The 18,097-nt window shown below is 40.0% G+C and overlaps 1 protein-coding gene across 5 annotated transcripts in view; it reads right to left on the bottom strand.

The window, feature by feature from the left end:
* Positions 1-571: 571 nt before the first annotated feature.
* The window catches only part of PCYT1A (phosphate cytidylyltransferase 1A, choline), a 40,858-nt gene continuing 23,332 nt past the window's right edge, over positions 572-18,097 (bottom strand). For all 5 annotated transcript variants that reach the window (XM_045812553.2, XM_087861544.1, XM_087861545.1 and 2 more), the window contains 7 exons: positions 17,044-17,143; positions 11,792-11,908; positions 10,722-10,873; positions 8,681-8,759; positions 7,935-8,077; positions 5,756-5,944; positions 572-4,660 (listed from right to left, as the gene is read on the bottom strand). In XM_045812553.2, coding sequence (XP_045668509.1) covers positions 4,454-4,660; positions 5,756-5,944; positions 7,935-8,077; positions 8,681-8,759; positions 10,722-10,873; positions 11,792-11,908; positions 17,044-17,143 — 987 coding nt within the window. In that variant the 3' untranslated portion in view covers positions 572-4,453. The remainder of the gene's footprint in view (positions 4,661-5,755; positions 5,945-7,934; positions 8,078-8,680; positions 8,760-10,721; positions 10,874-11,791; positions 11,909-17,043; positions 17,144-18,097) is intronic.

The raw sequence follows: 18,097 nt of genomic DNA, 5'->3' as shown, positions 1-18,097 counted from the left end.
TGCTCTCACTCTCTCTCTCCTTCTCTCTCTCTTAAATAAATAAATAAAATCTAAAAAAAAAAAAAAGGAATACAGTGAATGATACTGTAATAGCAATGTAATGGGATGGATGGTAGCTATACTTGTGGTGAACATAGCATAATGTATAAACTCGTCAAACCACTAAGTTGTACACCTGAAACCAATGTAACATTGTGTGTCAACTAAAAAAAAAAAAGAAAAAAAAAGAACTCAACTAGGCAAAAATAGTACAAACCTAAAGTCTCAAAAGAAACCAGGCTTCTGATTAGATGGGAGGTGTTCTTTCCCTTACAGATGTGTCATGAGGGCACTGATGACATTTAGACCTCATAGATCTGGATCAGCCTCCCTTAGAGGGACAATGGCTTTTTGAGCTTCTTTGCAAAGCTGCACAAGGATATCCCTCATAATATGGTCATGGAACAATTCTGAGGAGACAAATTAGGATGTAAAAGCAAAGGAACTGAGGGTATAGGTAAAAGTCCCAAATACATAAAACATCTTATACACATGTATACTAGGTCGAAAACACAGGAAATGGAACATTAGGTAAAACCATTTTGCCTTTATTTGGCTAAATGACAAAGGCCAAAATAACTGAACAAATTAATAACACTTACATAGGAAAACAATATACTGAACACCGATTGAGGAAAACGCCCTGTGGCTGCTGGCACTGCGGATGGGCTAACATTCACGCCAAGGCCAGCGTTTCTTCCCAACACACCTTTTTCTTTTCAGGATCCTCAATACAAAACAACCCAACCAGTCAAGACTCTGCGTTTAAAACAGTCAGTGCTCCCCTAAGAAGGGTGGGAAAGCCCTCTTTAAACCTAAAGGAACACAACCTGAGTCATCCTAGTGTTAAACCTAGCACTTTTGTTTTCTACCCCAGTCTGAGTATTAACATAAAACTTTGGCAGACAGATAATCTTTCTTCTTTCTTTTAAAGAAAATTAACATTTAATAGTATAATCCCAAGAACATGTTCCACTTATTTGGAAAAATAGAAGCTAGGGACCACTCTTTATCTCATGACAATCTATTCTATGAGAGAAAACAAGAATAATCACTGTATGACTTTGAAAAATACAACCTTTAAAAATACTTATATTGGTAAGTTTAAAAAAAAAACCATTAGTTAAAAACATTGTTAAGGGAGATTTTCTTTTTCTACCTGTCTTAGTTCAACTTCTGGTGAAAGTGTGTGCTGACAGAAAATGTAGAAGCTATGGCTTCTAGAGATTAAAGAAAAGCAGCAAAATATAATGGATTTGGGAAGATTTTAGATAGACGATCTAGAACAGGATCCAAAAGGCAATGCGCTCCAGAATAACAAGCTACCCACAAATCAAGATAATCCAGAGAAACAGAAGCACTGTGAAGAACCACCACAGAGGGGATATGCAGACAGAGGCTGCCCGACCAGTTGTGCATCACAAGTAAAGAAGGAAAATCTAACTCGGGTGCTGGGTTATCAGTAACCAGAAAAAGTCAGAAGTTCTCTTGACCTCCTTCGTATTTTTTCTTATTTAGGGTCTTCAACCTTCTCATATCCCCAACCTTCTCACCCAAGCCTCAGCGAAATAATGGTCTTTGGCTCTAGCTATCAGAAACAGCTGCAGCAGTACAAAAGACCTGTTTCTACTTCTCTGAAGTTTCAACCTCTATTCCTTAGTGCTACTGAGTCTAGTGTGTATGAAAAGAGCCAACCTTCTGCCCCAGGTAACTGAAGTAGCACCTCCTCAGCACGAGCTCCTGGGCCCGTCTCCATTCTTCTGTCTTACAGACTGAGCTCTGAAGCCAACGAGTGTTTAAGGCTCTCCCATCTCTGCTACATTTGGCTTATTGCTTTGTGTGTGGGATTCAGGGAAATAGCTAATTAATATTAATATAAGAAATCAATATTAATAGTTAATATTACAATTAATAATAGAAGACTTACAGATCACAGGCATGGTCATGGTAGGCAACCACTAACTTCATTTAATTAGGCACAAATGATCAAATACTGCATCATCCCAACAGCGTCTTCCCTCCACCCATCCTTGTCCAGCACCTAGGATCACATTTATCCCAAAGTAGCTAATATGCCACACCATACAACTTTTAGCTTTAAGTCAAAATTATTTGAAGATGCACTAGTGTTAGGACACTGGGGCCACAGAAGTTCGTTAAAAGGCGTGAGAGGGATTTCCAAGCTCGTGTGCATATGCTGGCCCCCGGCAGTCTCACAGAACTTCTCAGCACAGCGGTTATATTCCAAGGGCAGGGAATGCCAAAAGTAGCCCATTGACAGAGCAGAGGAAGAGGTCCCAGACAGTATACTTGAGAGGAGTGACATGCACGAGGAAAACCGCATTCTGAGCATCTCCCTTGCCAAATACACTTGGCCAATATGTACTTTGAGGGAACAGGTAGGTGACCTTCAGAGATGATTTCATCATCTTTCTACACCAGGGAGAATAAGACAGAAATAGGCAGAATTCCCAAGAAGACTAAAGCAGAAAAGTTAAACTATGTGATCCTAGGAAGCTGGTTAATGTAGGAAGACAAGAACTTGAACTGTTACAAAAAAAGGATTTCAAGCCAAAGCTCATGTAAACCGTATTTGATAGCAAAAACAGCACTTCATGAGAAGGGTCAGAAATGTAGTTTTCATAAGCCATCATGACAACAAGAGATTTCCTTCTCTTTGTGTCTCTACTCAGCCATACTCTGCCTCTCTGGGTGATTGGAGTTTTAGGAAACCAGGTAGTCCTGCTGTGCAGGCAGGCAGTGATTCTAGCCTCTGATCCTCAGGCAGAAGAGAAGGTTTTACCAGAAAGTATTTAGGGAGGAGACTATGAGATGCTCACAGCCCTAGCATAGGGGCAAGAAAAGATAAAATGTGGTTTTCTTAGCTGAAAACACCAAAACTCCACCCCCACAAGGGGTATTTATGAGTGACGGGGTGGGGCCTGGACATAAGCAATCTTCCCCTGAACCCAGCTACAGGATTACTGAAGATGACGGTCTGCTGGGTCATGTAGTTGCAGAATGCTAGAGGCTTAAAAATGAGCTCATGCTCAATAGCAAGTGTTAAGCTTCAGCATCTCCGATGTTGAATATAAGCAGTGACTCCCCCTGGGCAACCTAACAGAGGAAGTGGGACCATAACCACCAGGCACACATGGGAAAGGGAGAGAACCTGCCATTCTCTTGTAATGTTTTGTGGCCTGCTGGAGGGGCAGCGGAGGGAAGTCCCAACCAGCTGCAGCTCTCAGAGGAAAAGAAACACCACCTGGAGCATCAGTTCCAGTCGAGAACATTCTTAAGAAAGACCAAGTTCAAGATAAGGCTTTAGGAAGGGGGGTGTTTCTTTATGCTTTCGTGTTTACATTCTGTGCAAATCTCCTAAATATTCAATATGGCTTTGAGCAACACGGATTAACAGATCATGTTCAAACTGCAGACATTTACAAAGTATCCTCTGTAAAAAGCTAGGTAATAAGCATTGATATAGCAGGGCCAGGGGCGTACTCCCAGGTGGGAAAATTAACCTAACCTGACCCTGTATAGGACTGAGTCCTGTCCCACTGCCCCCCCAAACACAACAAACCTGAAAGTGTTCTTTCCTTCAAAGGTAGACTGTAGGAAAAAGATTGACAAGAGCTCCCAAATAACTGGGCAACAGAGTTTTCTGAGAAGATGAACACAGCAGGAGAACCGCAGCTGATGCCATGTGGTCTGGCTCCATCCCCATCAGTGTCTTCCAGGGACCCCATTGGGTCCAACAAGAAACTCCTCAGGGAGTAAGAAAAGTTAGGCTCAGATCTCCTTCTTCTCACAGCCACATTGACACATGTGCCAGCAGTACATTTAGGGGATTTGTGACTGAGTTTACACAGCTTTTAGCTTTTTTTAAGGACACCAAAACTATGCTATTTCTCCTCCCCCTGAAATCACTCATCAGCACGGCTCATTGCTGGAAGGACTTGGCAAGACACTTTGCCTCAGAACAGAAGGCAAACATTATAGTGTATCAGGAAGAAAAGGCCTCTGGGTAATACACCATTTCCTTCTGCCCACTCCTCAGGGGCAAAAAATTAGTTCTACTTACAACATTTGAAAGACTAATTTTTAAAAAATTAATAAAAATGACAATTTCCCTGTCAAAATCACATGAACATAAACAGTAAAGCAAAGTCTGGAGGGAGGGATATGGATGCAGAACAGGTTTCTGAGGTGTAGTCAGCCTCCTTCTTGGTGTGAACGGGTGATGTCTCTTAGAGGATGGGCTGTCTGATCCCATCCTAGGTCCTCCTGCCCCAACTTTCTTTCCTTTGTAGCTGTCCTTAGGTTTAGTGTTGGAATCACAATTTGAAATTCAACAGAGAGCTTCCGAAGGTGATGGAACAGAGGGAGGGGAGAGGAAAGGAGGGATGAAAACTTAGTCTTCTTCATCCTCACTGATATCATAGGCTGCAGCCTTGTGCCTGGAGAGGTTTGCTGGGGAGGAAGGCGGGGAAGTCTTGCCAGAGAAGGGCCATCGGAAAGACGGCGAGGGGGAGCGTTCCCGAGTGGGGCTGCTGCTGGGACTCTGCCTTGGACTGATGGCCTGCAGCATCCGGCCTTTCCCCTCTTTCAGCATATGTTTCTGGGGAGACCAAAAGGAAGAATTAGAAGATGGGGCGCCTGGGTGGCACAGCGGTTAAGCGTCTGCCTTCGGCTCAGGGCGTGATCTCAGCGTTCTGGGATCGAGCCCCACGTCAGGCTCCTCCGCTATGAGCCTGTTTCTTCCTCCCTCTCCCACTCCCCCTGCTTGTGTTCCCTCTCTCGCTGGCTGTCTCTATCTGTGTTAAATAAATAAATAAAATCTTTAAAAAAAAAAAAAAGAAGAAACCTATGTATTCTACTAAATCATCACTGGAGGATCTGAGACTTCAAATTATCATGAGTGCCTTGTGCAATGTCAAAAGTGATCAAATAAGCTAGGCGAGGACATACCTAAAATTTTAAGCAACTGCCTCCCTAAAGTAGTCCATGCTAAGCTACTTATCTAAGGGTTCTCACATGCTATCCACAGTCACCCAATTCTTGACTTCTATGTCAAAGGAATTCCTAAATGGCTACTCGGTCTGCAGTCCAGGCTCCAGGCAAAAACAAAGGAACTAACTCAGACAAAAGGGTACCTATCCTAGTTTTAGAGCTCTCTGAAAAGGAAATTCTATATTCTCCCTGAATAATCTGTTCTGGTATCAAACACTTTCATAGTTAGATCCTTCCTGATATCCTAGGGCTCACTTGCTAAATAACTACACTCACCTTCTATTTGGCTTGGAAAGACCTTGTTACTCCTCATGGACAGAACTCTCACCTCACCCAGCAGCTCTGCAGCAGCTGTTTGTAGTGGAGGCAGCTTTCTTTTGACTGTTCTTCGTTCTTTTCTTTCCTTTTTATCTAAACCTATAATATAGAAGCAAGCTAGGCAAGGTTACTTGCCTATCACCAGATTTGGAGGTTGACAGAGAGCTGGCAAAATTATTTCGGAGAATGTGTAACCTCTTTATGTAAAGATTTTAAACAACTTTTTGGGAATAGTTGAAATATAGTTCTGCCCACTATAAAGAACAGATTAGATAACTACTTAATGGTGATGTCCCTTTCTATAATGCTATAATTCTTTCCACAGCATGAAAATTCCCTAAATTTTCCTGAAATTCCCTAAATTGTCCACCAGGAAAGAACATACCAGCGCTCCTTCTGGACCAAACATTTCCAGGAAACTTCCAATGAATTCTCGGGATTTCTCCTCCCATTTCTGAATGAGATCAATGCTTTTTTCTTCGACCTTCTGAACAAATTCTTTTGACTTTTCTTCCACATCTTTCACTTTCTTCTTTACTTTGTCAACCCGCTCCTGCAAGTGGTATTTCTTCTCCTATGTAAAGAAATAATTGTTTTGAGAAATAATACTCACTCTGATCTCTGTTCCAAAGGGAGAAGAAAAAAAACATTTCAGCACTCTATTGACACTATTTCCAGTCATTAGAATTTCACTTTGGGGGCGCCTGGGTGGCACAGCGGTTAAGCGTCTGCCTTCGGCTCAGGGCGTGATCCCAGCATTATGGGATCGAGCCCCACATCAGGCTCCTCCACTATGAGCCTGCTTCTTCCTCTCCCACTCCCCCTGCTTGTGTTCCCTCTCTCGCTGGCTGTCTCTATCTCTGTCGAATAAATAAATAAAATCTTTAAAAAAAAAAAAAAAGAATTTCACTTCGCCCTAAGCTAGCCCTTGTTTCTCTAGCATAATAACAGATTAAATATACTCTGGATGGTCATCTTATATGAAAGTGTGACAATTCGAACACTGTGGAAGCCTGCACTAAACTAAATATATTGCGTATGCTCAGTAACAGATGGGCATATAGCCAAATGAAGTCAGATTTTTTAAGATTGCATCAAAAACTAATGATGTACTATATGTTGGCTAACTGAACATAATAAAAAAAAAACAAAACCATAAACTTGAGAAACAAGGCAGAGGATCATAGAAGAGAGGAAAAAATGAAACAAGACGAAACCGGAGAGGGAGACAAACCATAAGAGACTTAATCTCAGGAAACAAACTGAGGATTGCTGGAGTGGAGAGGGGTGGGAGGGGTGGAGTGGCTGGGTGACGGACACTGGGGAGGGTATGTGCTATGGTGAGAGCTGTGAATTGTGTAAGACTGATGAATCACAGACCTGTACCCTTGAAACAAATAATACATTATATGTTAATAAAAAAGAAGGAAAGAAAAAAAAATCATAAACTTGGAACAAGAACAGGCACAACATAACCCAAACCCCATTCTAGATGAAGATATATAAGGAGCCACAGGATCACTGCACAATATTGCCAAGAATAAGACAACTATAATAGGTTGAAGTAGAAGATCTTTTACTTAATTTGTTTACTTTATTGGATGTTTTCCCTCTATCATTGGCCTATTCTATGATTTTCGAAGCTGTTTGTTTTATCTTTTAGTATTTGGAGGTCTGTTTGCTTATTTGCAAAATGAAGATGATACTCTATGGTCCTATCAGCTTCCCTAAACAGAAGGGAAAATGGTATGAACCCTCCAGGGATGGGGGGTGGGGATGTTTAGCCAAAGGAAAAGCACTTTCATAATTTCCAGATCATAAAGGGGAACGGGATTATGTTTAGTATTTTTAAACACCTGAAAAAGATTCTGTAGTAGGTGGTTAACAACAGCTAGGGTTTATCTGCAAAGATAAATCATATTTAGATGAAACCATTTCACCTATTCATTATTCACGCAACTGGCAGCAGGTAAGGGAGCATGGTAAATTACTTGTATAGAAAATATAGTTAGCAGCTTTCTTCTTTTAAAACCAACTTTATTAAGATACCATTTACACACAAAATGCATAGCAGTTTGTTTCTAAAAGGCAATATTAAGCCAAGGTAAACTTTGCTTTCATAAATCAAAATTTAAAACCTACGTCCACATGCCCTGAGAAATGGCATGCAAAATGTGTGTGCCACTATCCGCACAGGGAGAAGATCCATTGCTTTCATTAGATTTTCCAAAGACCATCCAATCAAAAAAAAAAAAAAAAGGTTAAGAACTGCTGTTTTAAATATATTTGATATAAATACTGTACTATGCTAAGTAACATTTTCTTATTTAATTGGCTGTGTGTCTTTATAGCAACGTGTTGATACTAGACCATAAAGGCAGAGAATGCCTCTGTTTTACTCTCTTTGTAAAGAGCTTAGCACAGTATAATCAGCAAAGAGGCAATCACTGAATTTTGGAGGTGATAATTACAGCAGACCGAAAAGCAACTTTAGTTCAGATGAAGTGGGAGGCAGACGTGTGTCCTATAGGGCCAGGGAACTCTGGGATGAAGCTGAAACTCACATTGATAAAGCTGACATTGAGCTCCTTTGCTGTGTAGCCCCTCTGTAGGTTCCGTCTGGCATACACATCATAGTCCCGGACAATTCGGGTGATGATGTCTGATGTGGAGATACCTTCTGTCCTCTGTGTTGGTGCAAACATACCTAATCCAAGAACACATACAAACACTGTGACATTCTGGTTAACTCAGGCAGTAGGACTAGGTGGAAACTGGGAGCAACATTATTTTCCTCAAAAAACAATCTTCTATTACTAAATGAAGTCTGGAGATACTGACAGGCAGGAGGAGGACTGAATCAAAGGCTTGGGGTAGGGGCGCCTGGGTGGCACAGCGGTTAAGCGTCTGCCTTCATCTCAGGGCGTGATCCCGGCGTTCTGGGATCGAGCCCCACATCAGGCTCCTCTGCTGTGAGCCTGCTTCTTCCTCTCCCACTTCCCCTGCTTGTGTTCCCTCTCTCGCTGGCTGTCTCTGTCTCTGTCAAATAAATAAATAAAATCTTTAAAAAAAAAAAAAAAGGCTTGGGGTAAAGAAAGGAAAAACTATATGGCCCTAATACTAAAAAAAATATGGACCTGGGAGAGAGTTTCCTGAAATTAAAAGACATACCTAAACCTCCTATCTGAAGTGTGACTGAAAGTAGATATTGAATTTCCGAGTGTATAAATTTTCCATGTAGCACTGTCGTTGAATCTCTGATGCTGCCCCTGAGACTCCATAAAGTGAGGATGTTTATCAGCTGACTCACCTGCTTCCTTGATGTGCTTATAAACATCATCACTCCCAGCAGAAGAATAAGGGATGTCATCATGAGCTACAAAATCAATCTGAAATAAGGAAACATCATTTAAAACCCACAATCACTGCCATCAGAAAGAACCAACAAATAATCCCCCAGAAAATACTCTCCCAGTAAATACTCTCCCAGACCCAGATAAAGGACAAGGAGAGGCCAGGCCTCAAATGGACTTTTCTCTTTATTTCTCTTTGCTTTGCTTCATAAATTCTGTGATTCATTCACAAGCCACTCAATCTAATTATTTATCACTCATAAATATGAAGTTGACCAGTTTCTTTTTTTAGCTAATTATCCTGGTCTACTGGAAGTGCTACCCTCATACTGCACACCAGCCACCATGCTGCAGTAAACACGACTGGAGGATTTGCTGGTGTGTTAGTGAGTGAGTGGAGCTGAGGAAAGAAGAAAGGAAATCTCCCCATCCTCCTGGGTCTATAAAGACTGGTCAAATAAGGGTTTCAAAAATATGCAAAAGAGGTCACTTCTTCCTTAGCTGGTTTCTCCCTCAGTCCATGAGATGAGTGGGAATATAAAAATAGCAACCAAGAGCCCTTTTACTAGAACAGATGCATCTATACTGCTGAGGAATGTAAAACTCAAAGCCATAAAAAACATTTAGGTCTTGTGCTCTATCATTTTACTACTGTCAATACCTCTTGCAACAGTGAGAAAAGATCAATAGCACTGGGATCAATAATCTTTCAGAGAGATATGCTAACCTTAGTCATTCCTGAGTAGGCCATATGCCCTTTACTAATGTAATTGCTAATATGACTATAGCTAATTCCCAGAAGCCACTGTAGTGTGAAGCATGACTATCATGACCGTGTCAGAGACTCTCAGCTAACATCCTGATTACCTATGAACAATCTGTCAGGGATCAATAGGCAGCAAAGTGAAAATAAGAATGGTGGCCAAGAAAGACTGCTGGCTGAGGATTCACTGCTAACAAGGAGAAAGGGAAGTTAAAAGTTCCTCTAACCTCTTCTGCCTGGGCCTGCCTGGCTGTGGTTGCTGAGAACAATCTTATTCATCACCTTTGGTACCACTGGCTGCCAAGTATTGATATAGAAAATCTAGAGAACTACAAAAGGTCTGTCCTAATCCCAAGCAGTTTTAACAAATACCCTTTAGCTTCAGGCCTACCCCTGCTATTGCTTTTGAAGCACTTTGGCTACTTTTGTTCTTTCTGCTCTTTCTGCTTCATTGAACAACTCACCTTTGACATTCCATATACCCTTGCTAAGAACTGACAATATGCTTGCTGGTTCCTCAAGCTTGGGGGCCTCCGACCTGACCTGATAAACATTTTTCACCTTTTATACCCACCTTTTACAGGAAACTTGTTTCTTTAATGTGTGAGAATTAAAAGGAGTGACGGATTTTATAATACTAACTCAAGGAATAAAAGTGAGAAACCTCCTGGTTTCTGATCCCATACAACTTCAAGCCCAAAATCAAAGCCCTGAAACTAGATTTAAATCAGTACAAGAGAAGTCTATGTTTATTTGTCTTGTTTCCTGGAACTCCTTGCGAGCACAGCTGAGGCTTTGTATATTCTAAAGGACTGGTATGTTAGGAGGATGGACACGTTCATAGTGTGGGGGTATAAAAATCACTTAACTGAAGAGTTCAATTTCTAGCCCTGCTACTGTGTATCCTGGACCAGGTTATTTGGTTTCTCTGGCTCTGTTCTCATATGTAAAGTAGAAATAATAGCTACCCAATAAGATTGTTTTGGGGAACAAATGAAATATAATGGATGTAGAAATGCCTGTAAACCACCAATCCCCATATAAATGTTAGGGGTGACTGTTATTAGTAGTAGCAATATAATTAGTAGTAATATTACTGTCATCTCTTCTATGTAAAATTTACATAGAGCATAGAAGTAAAATAAGGCTAGTGGAAAACTAGCCCAAGTCCCAGAAGTTTTGAGAGTTGAGGGAATTCCAGAACAAGGAATGGGGACATGTGCTCAGTTTCTTACCCGGTGTTCTGCCAGGAACTCTGGTGTCAGGGTCCAGGGGGCATTCCTCACCACCTCATCCACATAGCGGCAGTGCTGCACTGCGTCATAGCGCTCATTTTCATTCATCACCGTGAAGCCTTTGAAGTTGTGCGTAAGCTCATCACTGCAAACTGAGTTCACCACATCATAAAGTTGTAAGTCAAAGCCCCCTTTGTTTAACCATTCCTCAGTCACCAACCTCTCCCATTTCCTAGAACTGAAACCAATCTTCCCACCTGGAGAAGAATTTTCTGGATACAGCTCAGTCTGAGTAACAGTGCTTTTCCTAATCCAAGATACACCTTCAGGACCAATACTCACTAAAAAGTATGTTCATTCTTTGGAGAGGAGAGGATACAACAAGGGCCTAAAATCTTTGGCTTTGAAATTAACCTGCTGTGAATTTCTGCACACTTGAGTTTTTAAAAATGTTTTCTTATTATATTTTCATAAGACTGTGCTGGACCACATAACATTTGCTTAACAGACTTTTGCACTTCAGTTGATTCAAAATGATAAACAGGGCTGCCTGGGTGGCTCTGTCAGTTGAGCATCTGACTCCTGGTTTCAGTTTGGGTCATGATCTCAGGGTCTGGGATTGAGCGCCGTATTGGGCTCCATGCTCAGCAGAGTCTGCTTATCCTTCTCTCTCCCCTCTCTGCTTCTCTCCCCCCCAACCCCCTCACACACTCTCTCTCTCTCAAATAAATAAATAAATAAATAAAATCTTGAAAAAAAAAGAAAATTGACAAACTGAAATCTAGAATAAATGCTATTCTTAAGTAGACAATAGGGGTCACTGTTGCTCCCAAAACTGCAGAAATGCAACTGAAAACACTGAGATAAAAACTGGACATCTCACGCCAAAGAGTTTGGAGCTCCTCTTACCATGTTATATACTTCATATACTTCATGTTTTAGAGAGGCTGTTCTAGATCCCTCATTTAAAAACCAAAACAAGAGCCAGTATTCATGTTACAATAGGAGAAAAAGGCTACTATAATTTTTTTTTTCTGGAAAGCACCTAAAGTCATCAGATGTTTTCTTACCTCCTACAATGAGGTATGTATTAGGGAAAAGGTTCTTTGCTTGCATCAGAGCCCGGGCATGACCACAGTGAAATAAGTCAAATATTCCATCAGCATAAACTCTCACAGGCCGATCGCCTAAATCCAAAGGAAAGAATTTATCACAAAAATATACTGATTCGATACCTCATATTTGACAAATGGAAATGGCACTGTGTTCCATCCTTGCATACACCTCTCTCAAGGTGTTCTCTGGATATTCACCCTAATGGAATGGTGGATTGGGGTTGTGAGGAATAACATCACAGACTTCCTTGGCTCCAAAGTCCCTTTTGACATCACATCCATTGACTCTCTGTTAGCCTGATATCATTAAGCTGCTCGTGTAACTGGATTTCATGATTGCTTTTTCTTGAAGTTATTTTAGAAGTGAATGGGAATCAGTTAAGCATCTACCTTTGGCTCAGGTCATGATCCCAGGGTCCTCTGCCCAGCAGGGAGCCTGCTTCTCCCTCTCGCTCTGCCACCTGTGCTCTCTTGCTTGCTCACTCACGCTCTCTCTCAAATAAATAAATAAAATCTTAAAAAAAAAATGAATGGGAAGAGTTACGTAACATGTGTTCTAAACTTCAATATCTTCACCTTCGGCTTATGCTTATATTTCAGTCATATTTAAACAGAGTATAGTTAAGCTATACTCTCGCTGCCTCTCTCTCTCATTTTCAGGCTGCCTTGATTACTAATAACTAAGCTTTGCTTTGAAAATAAACCTCCCTCCAATTGCCCAGTGAGTAAGAAGTGATCCAGAGGGGTGAGACAGGGAAGGTGAAAGGGGTGAAGGTAAGTATCAGTTACCAACTTATTGCTTCTCAGTCCCAGTCACCCTCAATACCTGCTCTGTGATAACAGATAGGATTCCTTCAAGTATTTCTCCCTGACTGTGAGCATGGTGTTATACTTTCTCAGTAGAGGGTGATAGACTATTTGAAAATCAAATATAAATCTTATAGGACTTTGTATTAGAGCTTTTCCTCTTCTCTCCATTAGTGAGAATAATAGAGAACAGATTGTTAGTTTATTTTTAGTAGTAGTGGACTATGAAAGAAAAGCCAGGAAATGATCTCTTGGGGGTACAAGACTAATACCAAAGCCAAACAAACACGTTGAGAATGGAATTGACATAATGGTTCCTCATGCTTCAAATAATAACTCTAACGAGTCCTAGTAACATATTCCCATATGTGAATAAAAGAAGAGCATTCAACTATAGCAGCAGAAAATAACAGTAGGAGAAGCTACATCATTCTGGGAAAGAAGGGGAGCCTCATCAGATAAACCATACTGAAGGTAGGGGTAAGATACATCTCCCTCCTGTCTTGAGGACAATCAATCGAGGGGGAGAAAACTGGTTCTCAGAAGGTTCGTGGACTTTTCTTTCCAGATAGCTTTACCCATAAGTAAGTAGCTTTTAAACTGAGAAATCATACACTGGTGATTGAAATTTAAATTCGTACAACTTTTAAGTGCAATTAGAGGGATGCCTACGTAGCTGAATTGGTTAAGCATCTGCCTTTGGCTCAGGTCATGATCCTGGGGTCCTGGGATTGAGCCCCTCGTCAGGCTCCCTACTCAGCAGGGAGTCTGCTTCTCCTCCTCCCTCTGCCCCTTTCTCCCTTCCCCTGCTTGTGCATACACACAAGCGTGTGCATGCTCTCTCTCTCTCTCTCTCTCTCAAGTAAATAAATAAAATCTTTAAAAAAAAGAAGGGCAATTAGACAATATCTATCAAAAGACAAATAAATGCTTTTACCCTTTTTTTCTGGAAAGCACCTAAAGTCATCAGATGTTTTCTTATCTTCTACAATGGTCCAGCTATTCCAATTCTAGGAATTTATCTCACAGATAGATTTGTAAGTATGTACATTATTCACTGCAGCATAGTTTGTAATAATAAAAGTTTGGAAACAACATAAATTTCAACAGAAGGACTGAATGTACTATGATACACCCACTAAAAGGGTGGGAGGGAGGGATACTGGCTGGCTGTAAGACAGTGATAATAGGGAGACATTTCACTCTGTACCCTGTTTGTTCTTTATGAATGTTAGGCCATGGGAATGTATTGGTTTTATAATAGAGGCAATAAGATTTTTAAATCAAATAGATATGCCAGTACAATGAAAAACAAAAAATAGATTTAAGAATCAGAAAGATTATAGCTCCAACTTAACAACCAGCCTCCTTCCTCTGTAATCTTAACCTCTTTAAGACTCAGTTTCCTCATCCATAAAATGAAGCAAAAGAAAACAAAATCTGAGGAACATAATCTGTCTTCTATTTCCTAGAAATCATGACCATGAAGTAACTAACATACTGCCATCTTTCCTAAACAAGTCCAGCATGACTATGATCTCACTTTTTTTGATCCTAAAAGACAAAGCACACAATACAAAAATTAAGAATATTTTGTTGTTTCTTTGACATTAGCATATAGCATGGGCAAAGCAAGATGAGGGGGATTTAGCTCCATAAACACATTTCCAGGATGGCGGAAATAGTACAGAATGCTGTTGATCGACTGGCTGTTTGCCAGGGTTAATCATCATGTTATCAGGCCAAGTCACCACCAAAGCCTTTCTCAGACCAAACTCCAGATGTGCTTCTTGCCCTTTTCAGTGTTTCCCCAGCCTCCTAAATTCTCAATTTCCCATGACTTACCCCCAAGTCTTTGGCAAACCCATTAATATAGTAACCAAATGGCCAGAAGGGACCACTGTTGAATGAGAAAATGTGGGGACAAAGCACCAGTCATTCATTCTTTTTCAAAGTGTCCACTGGTTAGGATGATCAAACCCTGATTTATATGTTGTCTCAGCATATTATTAAGAGCAACCCCCTTTCACTTTCAAAATGGTCCTGATCTGTATTATAAATTATAGTCCTTGCACTACTGTTGGCTAAATAAATATATGTCCTCCGTTAGGCAGAACAGACTTGGGTTTCAATTTACTGCATCTTTTGATATATTCTCTCCAATACCTATCACCAGAACTTTTGTCCCTAACAGGTTCCATTGCCCTTCAGACTTTGCCTTTTTTTCCCTTTCTCCCAGAAAACATATTGTTGACTTTTTTCTTTCATCTTCCAAAAGAAATAAGCTTTTCATCTCTCAAGCTATATTTGCTTTTTCTCTGGGTAGTGAGTTTTCTCCTAGATTATACCAACACCTTTCTTGTATCCCCTTAACCTCCCTAGTGAAAACATGGTGTGGAGGGGAAGAATACCCCCTTGTACTAGTTATTGGTTTAAAATTCACTAATTGTGGCACGTGTAGATTCTTTATTGGTTTACTCCTTGTCCAACACTGGCATGAATAGTCATGTGGTTATTTAACATAAGATTGAACAGATGGAATGAGATATAGGAGAAAAACTGGAGACCAAATTAGACCAGCAAACTTTAAAGGCTAATTTGTGACTCTTTGTTCCACCTAAAATGCAATCAGTTTGCCAACGGCCTTCTATATTTATAATTAATGTCTACAAAGAGGACCATCACTCCAGGGTGAAAAGAACACAAAGATGGAAAAACTTAGGTTTTAGTTTCAAGTCATCACTAATTATTTGTTTTACTATGGGGAAGCTTTCACTTCTTAGTTTCTGTGGACTTCAGTTTCTTCATGTATATAATGAAGAGATGATAAAGTAGATAACCTCAAAAAATGACTTACTTATGAAATTCTATTGATTCTAAAATTGTTAAAAATTAGATTAGTGCTTATTAATTATAAGCTTCAAAACTTGGGAATATTACACATGCACACAAACATTTTATGTACCACAGGTGATTTGTGGATCGATTAGCAATAAGCTGGGTAATATAGCCAATGTGATCAGATCTGAGTGAGGTACTACACTCTGATTGTGTGTTATTAGAGAGCACATGAAAAGACCTTGCCCTCAACAGGTCTACTATCACATGGGAATGTGATTCTTGAACTGTTTGATGGCATTTTGAAATTTGACCTGCTACCACTACACCCTATCTTGTTGTCATTTTATCATTTTACTCTGCCCGATTGGCCTACTTATTACTCAAGGGCAGCCAAGTCCAAAATGCCATCATGAGTCAGAAGGGTCGTGATCAACATGAGCTACAACTAAACACTTCTGCAAAGAGAAAGCATGCTCTGGAATTTTGAGGACTCAAAAACTATGCTCCAAATAGCCAAGAAATAGCTAAGGAGCACTGGGATCCCTGGCCTGAAATTGTCCAGCATTCATGTCTATTCATATTTTGCTACTCTTCAATTACAACAGAGAGCAAACATACTAACACTATTAAGAAGTAACCACAAATATCTTCTATATAGTGGAAATGTATAGACTTGTGGCTATGACTTCCTCTTGTTCCCTGGTACTTGCCTGGGTTCGAGTGCAGGCCTACATTTACAGAGTAGACAGAACACTTACCATAGTAATGGAAAGAACCAAAAAAGGATTGAAAAAAAGAACTGGAGAGTTTACAAATAAGTAAGGACAGCTGCCTATAGGACTTTGTATTCCTAACACTCAAGGAAGTTTCTCTTTATGATGATCCCTAAATCCACTTGTTCAAAACAGGAAGGGTATCTAGTATACATATTAATAAATTATGTAGTCAAAAACTGCTAATTAATCATGTAAATTTAGCATACAAATAAAGAGTATAGGGTTTAAAAATAAAAGTGTCTTTAAAAAAAAAACCTAAAAAATTATATCAGTAAAGATAAAGTTAAGTGATAAGAATCTCTCCACTTAGGATATTTTTGTCCTCTATCAATCAGCAGCATCATAGCTAGGGTACTAACTTATAGAAAGGGAGATGTGGGGGACAATTTTGAAGGCTATTAAAAATGTGACAGCCTGACATACTATTTGGACCTTTGTAAAAATAGACAAGATTATAATCCAGCTCAGGCTAATATCCTATTATCTCTGTTCCACTATATCTCATAGCTGTTGACAGTAGCCCAGGAAGCAAGTGTGTACGACTATATCTCATAGCTGTAACAACATAATAGGAAACAAGTTTATAATAAGAAAAAATGAAATTTTATGGAGTACAGTTATTTTCCCCAAAGATAACAGCTGGGAGATGGGAAGAAACCCTCCCCCAACTAGCCTTTACAAGTAAACTGAGGAAAGAATATAGAAAGTCCGTGTATGTTTGATAAATACAATTGAATGCTAAAAACAAGAGTAAAACAAGAATATAATTAGGCATTTACTTACAAGGAGTTCCTCTGCTGGCTTCTTCCATAGTTACCCTGACATAGGGCTTACTAAAGTCGACTTCGATTTCGTCAGAAAAAGGAGCTGGCTGCTGTAAGCCCTTAAAAAGAGGAAAGTGAAGGAAAAGAAAGTTAAATTCAATGGTACAGACTGAAATAATCAAAAAACTGCAGCTTTAAAGAACAATCAGTTATTCAATATACTGGTGATTAAATTCCTCCTAAAACCATAACAAAAGGAAAAAAAGGCATTTCAAAATGACAAATGAAAGTTGCAACCTTTTACCAAATAGGTAAATTAGTAAATCATGATATGAAAGATAAATGTCTTACTGGTGATTTCAGGGTAATATTGAGCGAGGTGGCTGGGGCACTAAGCAATGTCCCAACTAACTGGGTCCAGAATAATGGCTCCTCTGCCGTCTGGCAGAACACCCGACCCTGTTCTATGTGATGAAATTGCCAAGGTTTTTAAGTACATTTTCATACCACTTCAACTAGGGGACTGGGAAGGCAAATAGCTTCTTCTTTTTTTTTTTTTCAAGACTTTATCTATTTATTTGACAGAGAGAGAGACAGCCAGCAAAAGAGGGAACACAAGCAGGGGGAGTGGGAGAGGAAGAAGCAGGCTCCCAGCAGAGGAGCCTGATGCGGGGCTCAATCCCAGAATGCCGGGATCATGCCCTGAGCCGAGGCAGACACTTAACGACTGAGCCACCCAGGCGCCCCGGCAAATAGCTTCTGTATGCTTTATTAAGCATGATTATCACAGTATAATGCTTTACACTGTAAATATGTTCTAATGCTAGTAACAGTTCATTAACAGGCAAGAAATACAATAATTCTCAATTTAAAGATGAGGAAAACAAGGTTCAAAGAAATTATATGAATTATATGCAATTACTCAGAGGCAAAGCTGAAATAGAATGCAGGAATGCTCTTTCCTCTATTGTGAAGGGAATTGTTTTCCTTAACTTTATTTTTGGATTGTTCCTCACTAGCATATAGAAATGCAAATTGATTTATATGTGCAAATGTAATGTCTGTGTCTATAA

This window comes from Ursus americanus, chromosome 4 (assembly GCF_024610735.1).
Source record: "Ursus americanus isolate L20-20 chromosome 4, mUrsAme1.1.p, whole genome shotgun sequence".
Lineage (NCBI taxonomy): Eukaryota > Metazoa > Chordata > Mammalia > Carnivora > Ursidae > Ursus > Ursus americanus.
Note: the sequence above shows the minus strand (reverse complement) of the source record. Positions and strands in the feature narration are given on the sequence as shown.